General features: G+C 39.4%; 1 protein-coding gene across 1 annotated transcript in view; it reads left to right on the top strand.

Moving 5' to 3' along the window:
* Positions 1 to 23,619, top strand: part of LOC104401715 (inositol 1,4,5-trisphosphate receptor type 2) — a gene marked incomplete at its 3' end in the record, with an annotated part of 114,899 nt that overhangs the window by 31,530 nt on the left and 59,750 nt on the right. Inside the window, exons 10-16 of the mRNA XM_010009388.1 lie at positions 7,780 to 7,824; positions 16,505 to 16,656; positions 18,048 to 18,147; positions 18,296 to 18,456; positions 20,674 to 20,815; positions 21,595 to 21,753; positions 22,676 to 22,848. Coding sequence (XP_010007690.1) covers positions 7,780 to 7,824; positions 16,505 to 16,656; positions 18,048 to 18,147; positions 18,296 to 18,456; positions 20,674 to 20,815; positions 21,595 to 21,753; positions 22,676 to 22,848 — 932 coding nt within the window. The remainder of the gene's footprint in view (positions 1 to 7,779; positions 7,825 to 16,504; positions 16,657 to 18,047; positions 18,148 to 18,295; positions 18,457 to 20,673; positions 20,816 to 21,594; positions 21,754 to 22,675; positions 22,849 to 23,619) is intronic.

Below are 23,619 nucleotides of genomic sequence, written 5' to 3'. Positions count from 1 at the left end.
ACTTTTTGTGCAGGGATAGCAGTTTGTAAACTGGAGAAGGTACCAGGAGATGGCAGCATCCACCAAGGCCTTCACACATCTGATAACATTTAATTTCTTGGTGCTCCGAGACCCCGTCACCTGGAGATTGCTTCTGAATCTTCCATTTGAGTCTTTTTTTTTCCCCCACAGTCTCTTCATTAGATGTTAATACAGCATTCTGATTAGTTTCTATCTGTTTGGCTCAGTGATTAAAGGTTCTTGTAAGAAAAAGGCCTTGCCAAGGTGACAGGGTGAACTTGGCACCGTAAGCCTTATTTCCACTTTTCCCTGTCTCATAGGAAGAGTGTGGTTTTGTTTTAAAGCTCTATAAGAGGTGAAGGATAATTTACAGCTATGCATGAAGTAAAAGAGATCCAGAGACTAGAGGAGAAGGATGGATTACTGATTTACAGAGCCTGTCTGACCTGTTTAGAGACTTGGATGTGGCTTTTTGCAGTGACAAAGTTAGAAGCTGTCCATTTAGCTAAACCCTGAGCTAGATCTTTAAGAATCTGGAGAATGAAGCTAGATTTCTTGACTTGACTTGTCTTGACTTTGATGAAAGTTGGGAACAACATTTGCACCTGTTGGTGTGCAGGTTCTTCGGAAATCTTGGAGGAAGGATTATTTTCCTCAGCTAATTAGTTTTGCAGTAGTGATCTGAGAGACTCTGTTCAGCTAGGCTTTTTCAGTCCTGTCTGAAGTTGGCTGCGTTTGAGCCATGTTTGTATGCATACAAGCTTTAGGAGGGAGGGAAGTGTGAAGCCATTAATGCAACATTTATTGTCATTTAGTCGTTATAAGGATTGCTTCTGTTATTAACAAGGCATCATCTGCTGTTGCTGCATTTGATGTGCCCCAAAACAGCAAATGTAGAACATGCAGTCTGTTCTTTACTGCATTTTTTTAGTTTGTTATACAAGATTACTTGAGAAGCTTTCATTCATTCATATTTGTGCCTCTTTATTTTTGATGTTTGAGTGAGGTTTAGAAGGCTTCCCTCGTTTGTTTTTCATTATTGGGGTATTTTTTGTGTGTGTGGTGGTTTGTTTTTTTTTAACGGTAGAAATTTCAGTAAGGTCTAAATCGTTCAAACCTTGTTATTTCTGGGAGAACCACTGAGATACTGATATTTAGAATAAAACCCTTAAAGAGATGACAATGCTTTTTCATACAGCACATCCCGGCATGGAGCCACTGAAGCTTATACTGAGGTTATGGCCCAGCATTCAGGTTAGATTAAAAGATGCCTCAAGACATTCTTCTTTCTTTTGATTTCTTCTGCAGAATGGGATATGGCTGTGTGGGACTGAACACCAGGTGTCAGTGGGTGGTCAGGTTGTCTGCCCTGGGTCATAGCAGAACCAAAGAGATTTCCCAATCGCCACCCTCTCCTGGCCTAAGTAACATAGAGCTACACGTTGCAGCAGCTCCAGCTTAATCTGGTGCTATGAGGCCTTTAAATCAGTAGCGATTTAGGCATACCAAAGCATATATACACATAAAAAGCATATATATATCTATATATGTATTATAAAATGCCATCAAAATGACCTATCCTTTCTTCTTATGACAAGGGTGAATGATTGGGACAGGAAGATGTTGGAGCTGATTCTCATTCCTATTTTTGACTAGCAGATAGTTCTCCCATGTCTTTCTCTGGCCACCTCACACTGCTTGAGCTGCATGGCAAGGCTGAAGCAGACAAAAAGATTCAGCTCTCCTGTTGCTCCCTGGAAGCTCGTCTGATGTGCTAAGACACAGCTTGTAAGCAAAGCAGCAAAACACAATCCTGAAAGAAAAGGCCTTTCAAGATTTTTAAACTTTCCTCAGATGATGATTATCAGGAACTCTGTGCTGATGCTGTGGCAGGGTTGAATGGGGTTTATCGAGGCAAAGTCATAGCCAGTCTTTCTCCAACAAGTTAATAAGATGGCAAAAGTCCTTTGAATACCACTGAAGTCTTTGAAATTGTGCAAAAGTCCTTTGGATTTATTGAAAGCTAGTCAGTACGACATTAACAAAGAACAAAGCAAGCCAAATGAAGATGAAAGATTTGAGAAGTGAATTTTCTTTTTTCTTTTGTGCTGGCTTTTTTCCTCTGAAACACTTGCCCTTGTTGAGATTTGGGTAACAGGCTGTGTGATAACAGGCTGGTTTTCAAATGAAGTGGGAACTGTTTATGTGTGTTGAATTAGATCCTTTTATTCTTTGTCTGTCAGGATTTCCTTCATAAATGAAGGTTTTAACCAAGTTGTTAAAATGCTCATGTAGCTGAAATTTGGCAATCTAATTCTTTCTCTAGTGAGATGTTTTAAATATCTTTTACCTAGTCAACAAAATTTGATTAAAATCAGCATGGGTGTTTCTTTCCCCAAACTCCTCTTTCTCCTTCTTAATTCAGTGTCCAAGAATAGCCTGTTTTGGTACTTTCCATGCATTCCTCTAAGAAAGCAGCATTCAGAATAAATGTGAAATTCATAGAGTCATAGAATGGTTTGGGTTGGAAGGGACTTTAAACATCACTCCCCCTGCCATGGGCAGGGACACCTTCCACTAGACCAGGTTGCTCAAAGCCCCATCCAGGCTGGCCTTGAACACTGCCAGGGGTGGGGCACCCACTGATTCTCTGGGCAACCTGTGCCACCTAATCTAAATCTACCCTCTTTTAGTTCAATTCAAAGCCATTCCCCCTTGTTCTGTCTCTATGTGCTCATGTAAAAAGTCCTTCTCCAGATTTCTTGCAGGCCCTGGTAGGTTGCTGCTGTAAGGTCTCCTTGGAGCTTTCTCTTCTCCATGCTGAACTACCCCAACTTTCTCAGCCTGTCTTCATAGGAGAGATGCTCCAGCCATCTGATCATCTTCGTGGCCTCTTCTGGACCCACTGAAGCAGGTCTATGTCCTTCTTTTGCTGGGGGCCCTAGAGCTGGACTCAGTACTCCAGGTGGGGTCCCACAAGAGTGGAGTAGAGGGGGAGAATCATCTCCCTCGACCTGCTGGTCACCCTCCTTTTGATGCAGCCCACCATACAGTTGGCTTACTGGGCTGCAAGCACACACTGCCAGGTCATGTTTAGTAATTCCAAATTGTTTATCCACCATTGTTGGACTATAAAGTATATCTTACTATGTGAAGATACAAAAATAAAATTAAAGCCAGGAGTAACATGTTAATCTTCCACTAGACCAGGTTGCTCAAAGCCCCATCCAGGCTGGCCTTGAACACTGCCAGGGGTGGGGCACCCACTGATTCTCTGGGCAACCTGTGCCACCTAATCTAAATCTACCCTCTTTTAGTTCAATTCAAAGCCATTCCCCCTTGTTCTGTCTCTATGTGCTCATGTAAAAAGTCCTTCTCCAGATTTCTTGCAGGCCCTGGTAGGTTGCTGCTGTAAGGTCTCCTTGGAGCTTTCTCTTCTCCATGCTGAACTACCCCAACTTTCTCAGCCTGTCTTCATAGGAGAGATGCTCCAGCCATCTGATCATCTTCGTGGCCTCTTCTGGACCCACTGAAGCAGGTCTATGTCCTTCTTTTGCTGGGGGCCCTAGAGCTGGACTCAGTACTCCAGGTGGGGTCCCACAAGAGTGGAGTAGAGGGGGAGAATCATCTCCCTCGACCTGCTGGTCACCCTCCTTTTGATGCAGCCCACCATACAGTTGGCTTACTGGGCTGCAAGCACACACTGCCAGGTCATGTTTAGTAATTCCAAATTGTTTATCCACCATTGTTGGACTATAAAGTATATCTTACTATGTGAAGATACAAAAATAAAATTAAAGCCAGGAGTAACATGTTAATGAGAAGTTGTCCTGCTCAGCAGTAGAACTCTCTTTACTCAGCAAAGTCCAAAGTGTTGAAAACTTTGTATCTTTGACTAGCTTTAATCAATAGAGATGTCCTATTCAGATTCCAAGACAAGTTGGGGTTCCAGATACTTCCTGTGAACTGTATTATGCAAATTGCATTTGCAGGTACAGTGGCACTTACCTGTTGGTAGGGCCTTAGCATAAGCAAAAGCTCATGCAGCAGCTAAGTCAATGTGCTCTGTTAGCCCATGTGTGTAAAACCATAATGTCTTCTTCCATAGTGCTGTGATGTGAAAGAAAAGTTATACAGTAACCCCATTTTCTGGACTTTAGGAGATTTTATGCTAAAGGGTGTGTCTAGGTTCATATGAATAAGCAACTGAAAAAGATAAAGTGTCTGTGGTGTCATAAATCATCGTCATTGGAACTGTGAAGAGCTGATTTCCTTAGCTTTGCCCAACTGCAATATCCCACAATAGAGCTGTCCTGCCTGGTGATGAAGGATCAGCACAACTACCATCAGGTGGCTAGTTCACCACTTCACTGATGCAAATTCTTCTTCGCCCTTCCCTAGTTGTTCTCTACTAATGAGGTCTGCATTACTTGATGTAGATTGCGCCTCCCTTTACCACCATACACCATTTCCCACTTACTCGGGTGGTTAGGTTGTGTGGCATTAGGTAATGGGCAAGTGTTGGGATATGGTAAGGCTCATGAGCTTGCCATAACATGAAATTATTTCAATGTCTTTGGTATTGTTTAGTTTTCAGCCATGAGGAAGCTGAACCATCATTTTGTGATACCTTTTCCTTTACCACCCATGGAAAGGTATCTAAATCTGTTGAAAAAACAAACAGCAGAGGATTAGGATTTCTGGTTTATTCTGCATTGGAAAAGAATCTGAGACATACTCTAAAAAATAACATATAATGAAGGTGTTACAAAAAAGTTTTGTATAATCACACTTGCTTGAGCTCTGCAGTTTACAGTGCATCATGTTCTTACTGCGTATTGACTGCATGCACCTTCCAGTGGTGTTCTACAGAAACATTCAGTACTGTATTTAAGCTACACTTCAGTAGTAGCAACTTCATTGCAACTTCGACACAGCCAATGACACAAAAAATCTTGAAGACTGTTGAGCTTTAATGGGGCCCACTTTAGTGTAGAATTCTTGCTTTCTAAACACCTGCAAAGAATTTTACTTGATTTCATTAGCAACAAGGAAAAAAATTATTAATGTTTTTATTTTCAAAGTTTCTTTTGCTTTGGAGGCTTATTGAAGAACATGGAGGTAATCTTACATAAATAAAAAAAAATAATAGATTTCTGATTGTTCAGACTGTCACTGTGTTCTTAACTCATTCTGCTGTACTTGGATATTGGAAAGGACTTGGAACAGGTGTAACATGACATACAACACTACGTGATTTATGCCACTCTACCTGGAGAATATACTGTGGGGTAATAGCTAATAGTGTGAATTTCAGAGATGCTCAATACCAACAACTTCAGCTGAAATGAAAATGAAAGTGGCAGCTGCTCAGCACAGCTGAAAATGGGGCCATGAACATCAGCCCTAAAACTGCATTCCATCGTGTTTATGGTTTAACATCAGCATGTCAAAACTTTATCTAAACAGCATCTTTTTAGTTTTATTATTTCTGTCACAGTAGGGCAAGAAAAAAACATCAGTAAGGATGTACTTCATTTTTCTGTTGAGCCTTCTGTCTCGCTCAGCCTCAGTCCACAAGTGAACTATATTGGAAATTTGAGGGCAATCTGTTTAGTCATTTCTAAAGTAGGCAAGAAGTGGTGTGGGAGAGAGGTTTTCCTAGTTTCTCCTGTTGTTGCTATATTACTTTTTTTTTTAAAGCATTGTTATGTTGAAAGCAAACAGCTGAAGAACAGCAGAATTCAAGGCCCATTTCATACTTAGTTGGATGACTGTATTGACTCAGGCCCTTCGGTGAAACACTATAGCTTTATTCCATTTGAACATCTAGTCCTCAGTGCATGGTTCTCTCTGCTGAGTCTAGTGACAAACCTGAGATCACCCAGACTTTTTCTCACGTGCTTGCAACCAGCAGAATCTGAAGGTATCACAAAATTTAGCCTTTCTGTACCTTCTCTGCACCCGTGCTGAAAGGCCACTGTGCGTGGCTGTGACTAAGGAGCACTGCCTGATAATTTTTGCTGTTCTTGATGGAGGACCAAAGGTAGAGACCTCTAAACAGCTTGGCTGTTTAGAATGGGCAATTAGAATTATTTTAAGGTGTAACAGGTAAAATGCTGAAAGAAGTGTGAGAAACCAAAACTATATGAAAACAGTTACTATATATGTACACATATATGTATGTATAATTTCTAGTTGTCTGTTGTTCAGTGTTCATCTCCCATTCCTGTTGCTGGCATGTGGAGCTAGGAGGCTGTGTGAGAATGTCATGGAGGAGCAAAATGCAAGATTTGGGACGGGTATAAATGCAGGGAGGCAAGCAGGCACTCTAAATCAGATTTGTAATGGTAACACAGTGGCTAAAGCAAATGCTGAAATGAAGACAGGAGAATAAACCTTTGGTCACTTCCATATTAGCACATCAAGTCATGACACAGAGGGGAAGGTATTTTCAGCAATTTTAGGAATATCTAAAAGTTTTCCTCCTTTCTTCAGGCTCATGATGTGGGGAGGAGCTGGCTTTTTTGGGTAAACGAATGTAAATGATACATTATTAATAAAACCCCTATAAACATAATAAAAACTCTTCACAGTAGTTGTCTGTGTAATGTTAAATGTATGATGATGTGATATTGAGAAGTTTTACTGGGGTTTGTTCAACTTGCAATTCACTTCTGGCTCTCCTACACTGGCCAAATTCAAGCCAAGAAAACGACTGTACTTATTATAAAATGTATACATGCTGTCATTGCTGAAGAACTAAATTTCATTATATAACTAATAATTTCACTTCAGCATTTCCAGTTTTTGACGGCATATCCTGTGTCAGGGAATATGGTAAATATTGAGGCAAACTTGTTTCATTATGTAAGTCAAATCTTGAAAGGTTTCATATGCAGCCAGTGTGTGGGTGTATGTGTGTTTGTTTATTTGAGTATGTATCTGCCTACATAATCCCTCATCTTCTAGTCTACATATTTCCCTTGTCATAAGTAAAATCATATTAACCACTGTTAAATTGTAATACTTTATACTTATTATTATATAGTGTCTTTCATCCAAGTCTCTCATTCTACTTTAGTTATTAATTAATGCTTGATAATCCTGGTATGACATGCAAAATATTATCCTCATTAATAATGATTAAACAGACTCAACTCACAAAGCAATTAAACACTTGTCTATAGTGGCATTGCCATTCCTGTTCCAAAGATGTGTTTATTCCAAATTCACTGTCTTCCTGTAAAATCTCAGTAGACAGGAAGCATGTTAGCTTTATCTCACTGTATCTGGTTAAGGTCAGTGTGGTTGCGTGTGTACATGTGGGTGACTGTAACTTGCTGTGTTTAGATTAGTAACTGTCTGTGCTTTCTTCATCCTTCTTTTTGGTTTTAGTTATTTGAGATTCCTCTCTTGAGTTAACAAGCTTGATTGCAAGACGCACTCTTTTGAAGCAAGGACATAGCCAGCTAAGTCAGTCAGAAATTGAATCTGTAATTAGAATCATAGACTCATAGAATAATTAGGGTTGGAAAGGACCTTAAGATCATCTAGTGCCAACCCCCTGCCATGGGCAGGGACACCTCTCACTAAACCATGTCACCCAAATGATAATAAGAGTGTAATTCTTATACTCTTGTTCTCATACTGGTTCTAAATATTCCACTGTTCTTTTATAGGGTAGATACATAATACAGAACTGAACCAAATCCTATCCCCTGGTTCTGAAATGTCCAGAAGCTATCAAGATAGTATTTGACTTCTTTTCTTTTCCAGCTTAACCCACACTATCCAGAAGGTAATAATGAAGGAAAAGCTTTGGTAAGTGGAATTTATATGTTACATATGATCTGGGAAATACTGTAACTTTAACCCAATACAGCCAAACATATGAAAGTTCTTCATTGCTTTCCTTTTACTCACATGTTACAGCTGCTGGGGTTGTTTTCTATGTCCTGTGTAAGCTAGCGTGCAACTCAGAACTGGCGTTACAGAAAGTTTAGCTTTGTGTAAGGCAAATGATGGGAAACTTTTTCAAATTCTGCATCAAATTGGCATTAGTTGGAAGCTGATCTGCTTGGTGACTGCAGATATGAAATGCATTAATTCTTCTCAAGTCAGATTTATTATTTCATGGCAAAACCCACTACCCTTTTTAGCAAGAAGACCGGGGACTAGCAAGTCTGATTACTTCTGTGCCAATAACAGTTCAGAGGCTCTGCTAGTGGAGACAAGCTACCTTGGGGCATGTTTGACAGTCAAGTATGGCTCTAAATCTAAGAATATGCTGGGACATTTTTTATTGCCTTTATTGAATTACATGTGATCAGATATTCAGGCACAGGCTTAGTCTGAGTCCTGCCACCCTTCAGGCAACTCAAGCATGACATCTTCACAAGGATCCAAGTTGTCCTTGCTGCAGTGTGGATGGGTGGGACAAAGGCCTTATACCCTTTGCCTAGAAAGCAGCAGCCTTTGCCTTGTACTGCATCAAGAGCATGACAGCTGATTCTAACTAACGAGGCGAGGTCAGACACGTTGTAGTTTATAAGGTGTGAAGGAAGTGGACTTAAAACCCTGGGGAAACTTTATTGTTACTGACACAACAAGTAGTCCAAACCATAATAATTCCTCCATCAAATTCATGAGATTGCCTTGAAAATGCTGAGACCTTCTTTGAAAAAATCCAGTTTAATTTCTTTCTGTTTGCCTTCTGGCTGTTGTTCTTTAAGAGGACACATTTTCAAGTTTTCCTCTGCATGGGGAAGAATTTTTTATTTTTCATGAAATGAAACCCAAGATTCTTACATAATCACATGCCTTCAGGACTACAATTTTAATAAAAATGGAGACTTTTGTAGGAGTTGGCAACATTGGTTTTCCATCTTCCCGGGTACTTGGTATTAATGGTAATATAGCAATAACAGCTAAGCTGTCTAGAGAAATGAGAGTTCTTTCTCATGAAAATACAAAGTTCCACCAGTTGTTTCTCTTCTGTATTGGAATGACACTTGAAGCCCTTGGAGCTTTCAAATGGAAATCAGAAGTTCTAGAGTAGGGTAGAGAAGTTCAGTGAGTAGAGTGCTTGCCTGGAAGTGTTTAGGTTCATGCTCTTGCTCTGTGAACATTAGAGCTTGTGTTGTAGAAGTGCATCTGCAGTAACATTGTCAGTCACATCATGATGGTACTTCTGAATCAAATCTCCAGATTATTCGCTACTTAAGACACTCCAATTTGCAGAGCAATCTCAAAGCATCTAAACCTGTATTCTATTGCATGAACATAAAATGATGCGCATGTCCTGGAAAGTGTCTGCTGTGCTCTAACATTTCATGGGTGTTCAGTCCAGAAAATCAGAATACAGCTAGTCTGAAGTCCTATAAAAATATCCACAGGGTAGATGTTAGGCCCTTGTCACTAAGGATCCAATCCTATTGTTCCACACTGTGCTATTTAGATGTAGTATAGTGTTTCCACTTGTAGCAATTCCAGTTCACCTAAATAGTTAAATATTTGCTGGGCTGGATAATGAAGAAAGCACAAGAGTAATCTGAACATGAATGTTAAAGGTGACTTCTCTAACAGTTTGGCTTAATCCACCTGGGTATTGGTTTCAACTAAAACCCCAGACCAGATAAATCAGATTACACAAATACTTCCAATGAAAATTTAATCAAAACTTATTGATGATCAAAACTGATGTCTCTGTGAAAATTTTAGCTTACCCAGTCAGCATTTTCTTCTGCAAAATGTTTTGTGAAAGAACTCCTAACAACATTTGGTAACGCCTCCGTGTAAATGTAAGCCTACAGGCACTTTGAGCATCGTAGAAATCCCTTTGGATCCTTCACCCCTTTACAGTCTTGTTGGAAATAGCATGAGTCAGCAATGGCTATTTTAAGCCTTCATTCTGGTCTTGAGCAACTGAGCAGAAAAGCTTCACGTGCCTGTGCAGGAATTTCTTTTAGGTTAGAATGATGCAGTATTTTGAATTATCCCTCAAACATACAAGGATCTAATATTTGAATTGCTTTAAGGGCCAGCTATGTCAGTCTTGTATCCAGTATGCACTTAACCTAGAGCACACAGGCTTTCTTTGCTCTATGGTTTTCATCTAGTGTTTCTTCTGCTAGGTGACTGCCTGATTCACTGCAAAGGTGTCTTCTTTTTCACCTTTTGAAGCAATTAATTTTGAAATACTGCCTGCAAAGTGAATCTGCTCTAGAGGGGGAGGCGGAAGGGGATCTACCCCAGCAAAATTTGAAGTCTGAGTAGCAGGACAAGTGGAGATGCATACTTGAATCCTTTCAACTGAAGGAAGAAACTGAGCCTGCAGCCTGTGTTTTTCTTTTCTCTGCTAGTCTGTTGGATAAAAGGGTACCAGCTCCTTATCCGTCGTCTGGGTTTTAAAGGCAGCACAGCCATCTGTGCGTTTCATGCCAACCCTTAACTCCTAAATGTGTGATAGGGCTCCTTGTGCATGTTCACTGCCTGGTTTACAAGTCCTCATCACAGTTGCTTAGGCAACTGAGTGTTAGGAAGCAGCAGCGGAGGTTTTTCTGTGGTGCATAGTGGGCACAGGCACCTAAGTTCTGCTTAGGTGCACCTTTTCTGCCTTGCCTTAAGTGACTTAAAAGTCTGAAAGGCTTTTGGCTCCAGAGAACATACATATTACTGGAAGACATTAGGACTTTTGTTCCCAAGCATTAAAGCATTGTTTGGACTGCAATTTGCTGCTCATTTATGGGCTGTCTTCTTAAAAATCCAGCCAAATTGTCTTGTGAAACATTGCTTTCATTTCTGGTAAAATTTGGCCTTACAGTAAGTTGGTTAATATTCTTTATACATATTTTTCTCACATATAAACTCCAGAAGAATTTTTTTTTATTTTTTTTTTAAATAGGGAGACCTTTCTGTGATTTAAAGGCCTTATCAAAAAAAGGCTTCTTCATCTCTTCAAGTCTTGGAGATTGTAGTGTGTTATACATCAAAACGCAGTGCTCTGTGTTACAGCTCCCATTAAATTTGAAATTGGTGTATTTTATGCTGCAAAGTAGTCTATTATTTCTCATCACAGAAATGTACAACATCCAGAAGAATGCCATCAACACTGGGGAAATGTCAAGAACAGCTGGGAACCTGGCATTTGTTAGTGCCTTTGTATTAAAGGCTGTCTTTGGATAGGTACCTTAACGTTTGTCTGCATTTTCATGATAGTGCACTAATCCTAGCCAGTTCCCAACTGGCTTTTATTGTTGAGATTTTTCTTAGGGTTGAGACTGGTATACATTTATTTTCTTGTAAAGAAGTTGGACATCTTCTAGATGCAATTTGATGTATTTCCTTTGACTTCTGTTTATCTATATTTATGAATTCCAACCAACTCTGCAATTCAAAGTTTTCTTTCTTGCTTCCAATCCAGGTGATTAATTTTTTTTTCCCAGATAAACATTGTAAAATAAGCTTTTCAAATATATTTTACCTTCCAGCAACTACGTTTGTTTAATTAAAATTTTGTAATGTGGAACTCAGGTGATGCAGTTTAAACAAGTAGAATAGGCTTGGGGAATTTATTGTGGTTTTATTTAAAGGCTTGGCTAGGAATTAACCTGGCAATAAACAATCTGAAAAACATTAAAAGAAAGGGGGGCAGGGAAGGGGGACAAAGAAAAATAACCAGGTTTAAAATGGCAGTGTCTCCGCTTATGTAAAGCCAGCAGTCAGACCACTTGAGAGGCTGAGGGAGAAGAGGAGACACAGATGCCGGCACATTATTATTATTCTGCTGCTGCACACAGGTCTGAATCAGCTCTGAAAACGCATACATTGTTTCTTACAGAATGTCTCTGGCTCCTAACAACAGAATTGCAACCTGATGTCTCTGCTAAAAATGCGATGACTCACAAATGAGTCAACACTGAAGGTGTTACAGGAGGCTAACTGCTGTGCTGTCTGCCAGGGCTTCCTAACATGCACGAGCAAAGGCTGGCCATTAATTTACTCGATTTTCTTTTCATATAGTTTTTTAAATCAGTCTAACCTATGGAGTTCTGCTCGTGTTATTGCTCTGTGAAAATGCTGGTTTTGTAAGAGCCTCCTAAACTGGGTTAACATATTGAAATACCACATTGTACTGGATTTAACAGGCATTTTCAGAACTCTGGCTGCTATTAAATTTAATTTCTGCTGAAATCTGTAGTGCAGCTTAATGTATTCATCCAGGAGCAGGGCATTATGCTTGTCTATCTCCATGCCACAAGAGGTGTCTTCAGCAATTGGAATTGTAGATTTGATTTCTAAAAGAAAAGGTGTTTCAGGTCTGTCATGTTTTTATATTGCTTTTTGGAGTTGAAATGAAGGCCCCTCCCAAGCACAACTCCATGTAAATCTCCCGGATTTTAGGTATGATACCCAGTTGAGTTGAATAATGGGGATTTGGGATAGGTCACAATTACTAGCAAATTATATTAAGAGCTGTGAAGAAGGGTTATCTGCTGGGCTCCAAGTCTCATGAGAAACAAGTCTGATTGTACCTGTTTATTTTGTCTCAGATTACAATATGGGATTTCTCTCCAGTTACATTTGCTCTTCAGATTGCAAACACTGTATTATGTGTGAATTGGTTTTTTTTAAGCTTTTAAAATTGGTATGATGCACTGCAAATCAGCAGTGGTAGCCCAAGAGTTATGGGCTTTATTGTGAGCCTGTATCAGGATTTTCACTCCTCGCCAAAATGGTTGGTTATTGTCACTAACTAGGACACCTTTTTTGAACACTCAGCCTTTGCTTTCCTAGACCAGTCCCACTTTTGTGTAGGGATATGTTCAGTTACCCCTCTTGGCAATGTCCCATTGTACATGTGAGTAGTGTGCTTTGCTTTACTGCTGCAGAATGAGGCTGGTGACTAGGGGGCCAACAGCCCTCTAGTCCAGTGGACACTTAGGTTTTATTAGGCAGAGTAGGCTGATTCTGTTCTTTGTATCACCTGGTATTTGGACCAGGTCATTTGGAAGGCGTAGGTCCAACTCCTGCCAGGCAGAAGGGGAGCTGAATGTTCATTTCCTTCATCCTTGTAAGCGATATAACCAGTGCATGACAGAGGTGATTCCACCTTCCTCACCTTGGATATTTATCTGTTTGGACTTGTAACAGCCTGTCACTGGTTTGCCAGTAGTCTGGGACAATCAAAACTACTTTTTTTTTTCTCCTCACTGAATTTACGATTTTCTAATATTGTTTTACCCACAGTTCTTGCACTTCTTCTTTACTCATAGCATGTAATACACCTGCTTTTATTTTTCTGTTTAAAGAAGTCTTGGGAGCGCTTTCCTTGGCTGTGACTGACCACATTGCCAACATCTTTGAAACTGTTAATTTGCTTCCTTTTCATACTTCTTTAAGTTGAATTTTCTTTTCTCTACATTTGAGCCCCTTCACAGTTCTTTATCTCCCTTCTCTTCATTGAATCTGGTTTTGCTGGCTGCATCTGCTCATAGGCCAGTTTCTTCTCTGGGCAAATGTCATCTTGTTCTCATCTGGCTAGGAATATAGTGCTTCTCCTAGGCTGATCATATTGTCTAATTAACTCGAAATATTCTAATACTTTCACTTCTTTACACATCCTCATTATAGACTCATTGTTGATTCAATAATGGGTAGGTCAAGCGCAGTTTTTTATGACTGCTTACTAAATTAATCACAAGAAACTTTCTATGTGCAAATGTGTGTGCATTCTCCTTCTTTCTCACACACAGAGAGGCATGTGCACTCAGATATAAATTCAGACATAAGTAGAATTCCATGTATGTTCATATCTAATGACAGTATTGCTTTCTTTCATGCACTCCATGTATGTAAGTTGTTTTCAGAGCTGTCAAGTTGAGGGTCACTTCTTGTTACATGTTTCTTTCTAGTGCTTAACACCAGTAATCCAGGTTGGTTTGTGAGGTGTGTCTGAGATCCTAAATAAAAATTAGAAGGACAGTTCTGAGGTTTGTGCTGGAGTCCAGTTAGGAAGTACTGTGCTGCTTTTGTGAAGGTCTGATTTTGCACAGCTAAGCTTTGCATTGAGGTTAGCAGTGTTGCAGACACTGTCCTCTGTTGAAGTGGTCTTTCTTTTTAGACTAAATACCAGCTCTTGCTCCTATGCCAGGTCTGATTCAACAGCTAATAAGCCTGGTTGGCAGGATTTAGACCTGATGAGCCAACTCTGTTGCTCAACTGCATGTATACACTAGTTGGGAGACTAGTGAGTGGGTGAAACTGCAGGGTGAACTTCTCCGCAAAGCTAATGGTTAGCATGAGCTATTAAAGCACTGAAGACTTGACTTTGACTTTGCCTCCTGTCATAGAAATGTGTGCATAATGACTTGGTGGGGGTGGTCAGACATTATGTCATGAGCAAATATAACACAGAGTGGAATATGGTTGTATATTTAAGGTTTTATATTTTGGTGTGTATTTTTCCCAGAGCCCCAGGGGAAAAATGCATAACATGATGAAGTGTCCTGCTTTTTTGTGTACTGGTCTTTACAGTTTGGGAATTATAGTAGAGTGGGTAGTTTCTGGGAAACCCTAACTAGGTTCTAATATAAGTTATGGGAAATATCAGAAAGTCTGCATGCTGTAAGAAACTAGACCTGTTGAATCTTAAACTGGTTTTCCAATTTAAATTTAAGAAATAGATTTTCATTTGATGTTAGGCTGTGACTCATGCCTATTAAGCTGTTAAGAGGATTCTCTTGTAGTTTGCCTGTCCAATTTATCTCATTCTGAATACGTAAAACAAAATATGTATAGAAATCATAAAAAAATGCTATTTTTTTCAATCCTTGCATACAGGTGAAGTTTTTTGTGTGATTTTGTTTAGTATTTTTGGATTGTGGGATATGGTATGATGTGAGGACTGCCAGATGAGTTTACTCTTGTGTGAAACACAGGAGATGGTTGCCCTTTGTCTCAGCAAGCCTTCCTCTCAAAAACTAGTGACAGTTCTCTAGACTAGACAAGCGTAAGAAAAACTTCTGGGAAGATTTCTTCCTGTTTTTTTTCTTACTGCCTCTATCCTTGATAGAAGTAATGGAATGGAAAGCTGGCATTTTTTAGGCTTGCTAATGGAAAAATGGTTGTTATGGAAGGATTAAAAAAGTGCTGTGAAATTAGATGATAACTAGCTATTTTTTACATAGTTTCACTCATCCTTGATTTGATTGCTTAATCTCAATTGGCAACATGAATAATCAAAGCTCTGACCTTGATTATCCCTTACGCTTTGGTTTTAATCAAGGTACTAATGCAAACTGAGTACAGCCTAGCCTCTTTATGTTGCTTTGTACATGTCTACCCTAGTGGTGCATTATAAATCATTATAATAGTATTTCAGGTTTCCAGTGTTTAATTTTTCTTTTTGGCTTTTGTCATTCCTCTTTTCCTCTCCCTCTGCGATATATTTTGTGTACGTGAAGGGCCCTGAGCTGCCAGTCTCTTAATTGGTTATTAGTCTTTTGTAATATGTGTAATTCAATACCCCAGAGGAGCAGCTTTTACTTATGCCAATAATTCTGTTGGTTGCTGTGTGGTCATGCGTAGAGACTCCGAACTACTCCTTCAAGCAAAGATACATGCTTAGGGAGGGTAGCATTTGGAGTCTGTAAAGATAACTGAAAATGAAGATGGCTGCTTAGTGGTGCTGGGTCACAAAATTCGCATGGACTTTCAGCAGACAATGGGAGAAAGATCAGCACCTTAGATTTGCATTCCAACACAACTTTGTTGTGGCAACACAACACAATTCTGTAAATCCGTCACTTGAAAGCCAGGCTCCTCAAAGGGAACAAGCTGCTCCAGTTGCAGTGGACAAACTCAGACTTATGTTTGATCCAGCCTCCAATGCATTATCAGCCTGCGCAAAGATTTCTAGCCGTTGCTTTGTGTTGTGCCCCCTTCCAATAACAGGTTGATCTTAATGGAGTAGGTACTCTGGCTTTTGCTGTTTGGAAAGTGTGCTGTTGCGATTCTGACCATATGAGAGAGAAAAATGTGCAAACTTAAATAAAACAACAGTGGATTTAGGCAAATTGCTATCTTTTAAAATCCCCTTCCCCCTTAAAAAAATCCAATTTTCGTTAGTTCACTTCTTTTAACTTTGGCCCTTTCCAAATGAGCACTGTGTAGTTACATCTGTTGGGAGTGAACAGGCTTTTTAAAGTTGGAAGTGTCAGGTAATAATGTACACCGTACTGCAGTCTCTCTGTAGCTTGTGACCTGCTGTTGTTATAATGACTGTCTGAGACCCCATGTGCCTGGGGCAAAGTGCATCCTTTGTGTTACTCACTCCAAAGCCAGTCATGGTACATTCTTACTAGAATGCAAAAAAAAAGAAAAAAAAAAAAAAAGAAGTACAATTCAGATGTATTACTTGGCTATTACTTGTCTGCAAGGTAAATGGTGAATTTATAATGGGCCCTCATGCAAGCAAATAACCCTTGTACCTAATCAGCAGAGAGACGGCGACCTTCCTGCTTCAAAGAAGAAACGCCAAGCAGGGGAGAAGATTATGTATACTTTGGTCTCTGTGCCACATGGAAATGACATCGCATCTCTCTTTGAACTGGATGCCACCACTCTTCAGAGAGCTGATTGCCTGGTTCCAAGGTAAAAAAAAAATGGGGGAATGGGGGGTTGGTTGTGGAGAAAGGCAAAGAGTGCTGCATTGACAGGGTTCCTTCCTAGTATTATGCAGGTGAGTAAAGCAGAAAAAATCAAACACGAGCAAGTATTATCTTTCAGTTAAAATTTGAGGAGCATTCATGGATAAACAAGGGATGTATAAAACTTGATACTGCTGCCGTGACTGGGTAAAATAATGATAAGGATAAAACAAGTGACACCTAGTAAGAGTCTGTGAAGAGAAAAATTAGGGGCAAAATATTGCACAGGTACATATGAGGACTGAATTGAGCCCGGTGCACTGCTTGAAAAACTGTACTGCTAATAGATCCAACTGAATTGTTCCCAGCAAAATAACATGTATGGTAAACTGGGCTTCTGTTTCCCTGACAGATCATGATGCCACTGAACACATTTGCTATTCAAATGAATTCAGCAAGTGGCTTCTGGGTTTTAATTGTCAATATTTGAAATTTCAACTGTGGTGTGTTGCTGAGCTTGGCTAGATAAGTCACTTGGTGGAGGTTGTGACTGAATGGGCATGCAGACACTCAGGGCTAGTTGTTACGAGGGTGGATTTTAAAGCTGGGTACCTGCTAATACTGATGTATGCGGCTTTGAAGTGTATTTGCTATGCTAAATTTTGCCAGATAATTTGCTTACTTGAATACTCAAAGTCCATCAGCATGAAAGGGAGAGCATGAATGAAGACCATAGTGAATATATTTAAAAAGTAGAATTCAGAGTAAGAATTGTAATTGATTTCTCAGCTCTGCTTTTTGATAATACCATAGATTATCATATGGAAAGAATTTGGAAGAATCTCATGTTTGCTCTTTGTTCACTCGATTTTCAGTTGAGAACTGGTACTGCAAATGCTTGCTCCCTGAAACAAGGGATGGCAGATCATAATGGTGAAACTGTGAAACCATGGTCAGTTTTACTTTCTGGCTTTTGTGCTGTGACAGCTTGAAGGGGCTCATTACTCTCCAGAAAAAAAATAAGAAAAGAATTGGTTTTATTCATGAAATGTACTTCTATTCAGATGGGATTTTGTAACACCTTTATTTAAATTTTTTTCTTTAAAGAATATTTTAGTCCTAAGCTTATATAAATGCTTAAAACCAGCATTCTGCATAATCCCAAGATGCTGTTTTGTTCTTGTTGCATCTCTGTTCTGAGTGAGAAAGAAAGAAACAAGGGAAAGGGGTACTGCAGTATCTTTCAGATCTCCCTAATTCTTTTATTATGAGTGGCTGGTGTGACTCATGCCCTCAACTCTTATGTCATGGTCATGTGTTGTATTGCATCCCACCTTGCCCACTTTAGCTCAGGACTGATCCACCTTACCTGTTGTTTGCTCTGTTCTTCTTTAGGAACTCCTATGTCCGACTGAGGCATTTATGCACTAACACTTGGGTCACTAGTACCAGCATTCCAATAGATACTGATGAAGAGAGGCCTGTGATGTTAAAGGTAAACACATATGACTTGGGGTTGAAATCCCAAACTCATTCCTGAAGTTCTCTTCTGGTGATCTCACTTCTAACGTATAAAATATGCATAATAATTAGGATATAGGTAAGAGGATTGTTTACTCATATTAAACAAAAAACTATTGCAGATTGGGACATGCCAAACAAAAGAGGACAAGGAAGCTTTTGCCATTGTATCGGTTCCTCTGTCTGAGGTCAGAGACTTGGACTTTGCCAATGATGCAAACAAGGTGTTAGCATCAACTGTTAAAAAGCTGGAGAATGGAACAATAACCCAGAATGAAAGGAGGTTAGTGAGTTTTATTTTTTTCCCTCCTAAGTTGGTATTTGGTTACTCATGACATCATGACATCACAGTAATGGGTAAGTTGGTAGCATCTATGAAATTGGGAGAAGACATTTCAGTGCTGAGAATGCTAGTTTGGGGTTAGATTCTACCTCTGTCAGAGCATCCTTGCTGCACCTCAGGCTGGTCGGTGTATCTCATCTGTAAAATGGGGGTAAAAAGCACTTCCCCAGCTCATTGGCCATATAAAATGGCCCCATCTCCCTGGGCAAATGCAGAGGTGTTTGTCTTAATTTCCTTTGTTAAACCACTTCCTAGCTGTAATATAGGGGCCCACTGCATTGATTCTCATGTTCAAGAAAGCCAAATATATGGTGGGCAGCATGGCAGGACTCTTGATTTGTGTGGAGTTCACTGTACTACATACATTTCTTTCACCCTGCAAGAGAAGTAGAAAAAAGTCTTGGAGTGATCAAGAAGCTGCTCCAATTAGTCCCTTTCCTTTCTTACTTGTTTTTTCCGTGTTCTCTTTTCCTATTTTACATCATTTTGGTGTTTATATTCATCCACGTTTCAGCTGTAGCACTATTAGAATGTCTATTCTTCACACCCGCCCCTGAATTAAGGGATTTTGTTACACATTGTAGCCAGATATATCCCACTGCCAGTGATTTAGTTCCCTACTTGTTTTCAGCTGTCTGTGGTTAAACTGAATGTTAGACAGCATCTCTGGCAGTGTTAATTTGTAACTTCTATTCCACCATGCATCATACACAGAGTTTTGCTGAAAATGTTAGTTTTTGGTGATAAAACTGAATTTTTGCTGTCAGTTCTCAGTAGCAGTTAGACCAGATGGCTTAATATCAGGTGGAGGATTTATAGTAAAACGCAAATCTGTAATGGCTCGGGTTTTGGTACTCAGCCTTGAAAAGCTGATGGGCCATGTCATGGTTGAGTTGAACCAGAGAGGGATATGACATAATCAAGGTGTGATATCCGTCTATATAACCTTGCACTGCTGTGTCACTGCAACCCAGTATTGTCAAATCTCGATGTTGAGAGGTTGGTATAATACACTTATAAAATGTTTCACAGTGGTTTCAGAATAGTGCCATTATTTGTTTGTTCCTGTGAGTTCCTTTGGGGGAAAACCCAAACAACTCTTTTACCAGTCTTACCACCTTCCTGCTTAGGGAAGTAAGGGTCCCAACAGTTTATTCCTGATTGCTCCATCCTACAACTACCTTTACTACTTTTTCTGTAGGGGGGAACCTTGCTGTTTTCCACCAGTGGACTGAGATTTTTAAAGCTAAAGCTCACTTAGAGGGTTTAGCTGAATAACCCAGCCCTTTTGTGGGTAATGGAAGCTTTGTGTCTGGCTTCTAGAGATGACTTTGAAAATCTACTCAGCATCTTCTTACTGCTTTCATAGCATGCCTACAGGTTTAGTAGTTAGAGACTAGATGCTGTCCAAATTCAGATGATGCTTCCCCAGGGTAGGAGACATGCTGGGTTTTGTTTGTAAAAGATTGCTAGCTCTTTTAATGGAGTTTCGTTGAAATCTGTGGTCATCTGTACTTCTTTCTGTGCATGCCTGGCAAGGTACGTTAGTAACAAGGAGGCAATGACCACTTTCTTTTTGCATTTGCATTTTTATTCTTTCTTTTTGCGTCATAGAAGGAATTACTACTGCCTCTGTCCTTTTCAGCACTTGCTTCTGCCAAATCTTTTGTGTAGCAAAGAGATAAACAAATATAGTAGTTTTTCAAGAGTTTCTTAGGTCATTAGGAAAATATTCTAGTGGAGAATGTTTTTATTCCTCTAGGAAGTCCATCCTCTCTTTTTGTAGATCCATGCCTGTGATAAAGCATAAAAACCCTTGCTAGGCTACGAAAATGTGTCTTTCTACTGTTCCTGGGCCTTGAGGCCAGCTTGTATAGATTTTGGATTTCTGAATACTCTTCATCAATCCAGCATCCTGTATTTTTCTCCCTTTTCCCCCTCTGGTGGTTGTTTAATGCCTTGGTAAACATCCCTGTGATGAATTTAAGCTTCTGCTGAACAAAGGTCTGGAATCCCTAAGTATATGCCAAACTGAACTTTGCAGTGATTGAAATTCCATTATGCTAGATAAAGCTTATTCTAAATGGTGATTTTTTTCTTAATGAATCCTAGCAAGCATTGAATGATTGTCTGTAATGATTTGTCTATTCATTCTAGGTTCGTAACCAAGTTACTAGAAGATCTCATTTTCTTTGTTGCTGATGTGCCTAACAATGGGCAGGAAGTTTTGGATGTGGTCATTAGCAAGCCAAACCGAGAACGACAAAAATTAATGAGGGAGCAAAATATATTGGCTCAGGTATGTCCTACTGTGTTAATAACTTGCTTTAGAAAGCAGATTGTAGGAGAGTGATTAGAGAAAACGTTATTTTTAGGTAACTTCGCTTATGCCTTGTTGGATTTGTGTCTGGTTGGATTGGATAGATATGACACTACTTAGTCAAGGCTTACTTCTTGGTCTGTGGATCAGGTAGAAGCATGGGGGGGACAACATGTTTGATGGCAGTTTCATGTGATTCAAATAACTTTTAAGACTATATTTGATAGGAAACTTTTTACAGAATTTGAAACAAGCTTGCAACATGACCCCAATCCTGCAAGTGTTCCCCTTGTGGGAGAAATTCTAATGCCCTTATGGATCCCTGACTCTTTTTGTATGAGGATCAACCTGCGTGTAAATCAAAATTAATATTATCTTTAAGCAGCCTCCTGAAATTAAATAATAATTAAAAAAAAAAAAGGAGAAAAGGATGAAATTGGACAGCAGCCAGTGTTGTCCTCCTTTTTCATCTTTAATTTGCCCGAAGCTAAGCACTTAATAATGTTTAAAATAGTGAAGGGGAAGCAATACCAGTCAAGTTGGTGGGAAATGTAAAGCTAAACACATAAAGCTGTAATGTCTGAGATTGTGCCCACACTTGTGTTCAGTCATATGTAGGTAACTGCAGTGATTCACTTCTGTCTTTGGTCAATAAAGCCCTTGTGCTGATCCTGTCAGAGCACATTTCCATTGACTGCTGTAGGTTAAGCAAAAATCTGGATTTGATTTTCATTCTCAGTGATTTTGATTTTGAACAGATATTTGGCATGCTCAAAGCTCCTTTTAAGGACAAAGGTGAAGGATCGATGCTGAGACTTGAAGATCTAGGTGACCAGAGATACGCCCCATACAAATACATGTTAAGATTATGTTACAGAGTTCTCAGACATTCCCAACAGGACTACAGGAAGAACCAGGTCAGTGGTATTCAAGATAATTTTCCTTCTGATTTCTACAATTATATATCATGGGTTTGACATCACTCTTTGCACTTACAATAGGTAATGGTGAAAAGACTAGATTTTGTGGAGGTTAGTCATATACTGCTTCCTGTTAAGGAACAGTGTTTTTGTTTTGTAGGTATTTGTATATGAATTGAATGAATATCATAGGTTCACCTTGTACTTTCACAAGCTCTGACCGAGCCTGGGGTCCGCTGCTTCATTTATGAGCTTTCTGTTATTAAAATTATGCTCTTGGACTCTGTATTATAAAGTGGGAAGTCTGCAAAACTGTCTGTTTCTGTTGCTTAAATATTTGTAGAGGAATGGCAGTGAATCAGACCAGAAGTTTTTCTATCAGGTAGTCTGATTTGCCAGTTTTGGAGACTCCCCATGAACAGGAAGTGTTTCAGACATGGTGTCGAGTGCTTTGCAAACTGCAGCAGAGAAAAACTCCACTAACTTTATAGGCTAAAGGGACTAGAGATAAAAGATGGAACTGCTATGTATGGCTTCTTTGTTTTCTTTCTAATGCTTTACGGAAATATTTCTGCCTTTGAGGGAAAGAAAGGGAGAAAGGAAGACTCAGCAAAGAAAGCTTCTTAAACATTATAAAGCCTTTTGTTTTTTCCTTTTAAAATATTGCTTGTCATTGCTTGAACTTTATATATATTTTCATGGACCCATTTCTTTGGTTTATCAAAGAATAAGAAGAGTTAGTCATCACTGAATCTGTTTCTGGGGGACATATTTTTGGTGTTCATATGTTCTTCTGTTCATGCCAGTTCAGAGAGGTAAGTTTTGAGGGTTATTTTTGCTGATTGAGCTGGATGCCTGTGCTTCTAAAAGAAAAACATTACTGCTTAACAGGTCATCATGGGAATTTTCATTTTTTCAGGAATACATTGCTAAGAACTTCTGCGTCATGCAGTCCCAGATTGGTTATGATATTCTGGCAGAAGATACCATCACAGCTTTGTTGCACAACAACAGAAAGCTGCTAGAGAAACACATCACGGCTAAAGAAATAGAGACGTTTGTTAATTTACTCAGGAGAAATCGAGAGCCAAGGTTTGAAGTGGTCCACTTAGCATTCTTTTTCTGTATTGATAGGCTTTTCTGTGTGCAGTAGCTGTGAATCTGACTACTATTCATTGTTTTGTTGTCTCTTTTTCCCAGCTTAATTTGTTTTGACCTGGCAGACAAAAACCCCACATGTACGTGCATGTCATGCTAGAAAATGTGACAACTGCATGCAATTCTTGGGATTTGACCATATCTGCATTTCAGAACTAGAGCTTACTTGAAAGAGCTTACTTACCTTACAGGGCCTTTTTGAAAATTTGGGTTTAGTTCAGGTTCGGACAAAGAGAAACAAACAGAAATTTTAATTTCTCATAACTGCAACTCCTCTGAGAAACTGCCACTTGTGTTGGTTCCCCTGATAATAATCTTGGTGCAATTACACAGATGTGAATTTTTCTAAGCTTTTATTAATACCAATTTTCCTGCAGGTTGTAATTCCAGTTCAGGCCTGAAAGAGGCCTAGGGCAGTGAAGATCTCAGAGAACCAGATCTTGTTACCAGTGAAAAATTCTGGCCTTAACTTTCACTCATTTAGAATTTTTTTTATTAGCTTTAGGTCAGAATATAAAGGAAATGGATTTATTTTTTATTGGATTTTCAGTTGTAAAATTACTGAAGTAATGCAAATCTAGGAAATTAATGTACTGAAGGCCAGTGTCCCCTGTAATTGTGAATACCATTTTTCTCTTAGCAATTAGGGATACTGGTCAAGGTCCTAGTGCTTCGCTGCTTCAAATATTCTCTATATGTCTGCAG

This window comes from Nestor notabilis, unplaced genomic scaffold (genome assembly GCF_000696875.1).
Source record: "Nestor notabilis isolate BGI_N333 unplaced genomic scaffold, ASM69687v1 scaffold4432, whole genome shotgun sequence".
Classification (NCBI taxonomy): domain Eukaryota; kingdom Metazoa; phylum Chordata; class Aves; order Psittaciformes; family Psittacidae; genus Nestor; species Nestor notabilis.
The sequence above is the reverse complement of the archived record's forward strand: the minus strand, read 5'-3'. Positions and strand labels throughout refer to the sequence as shown.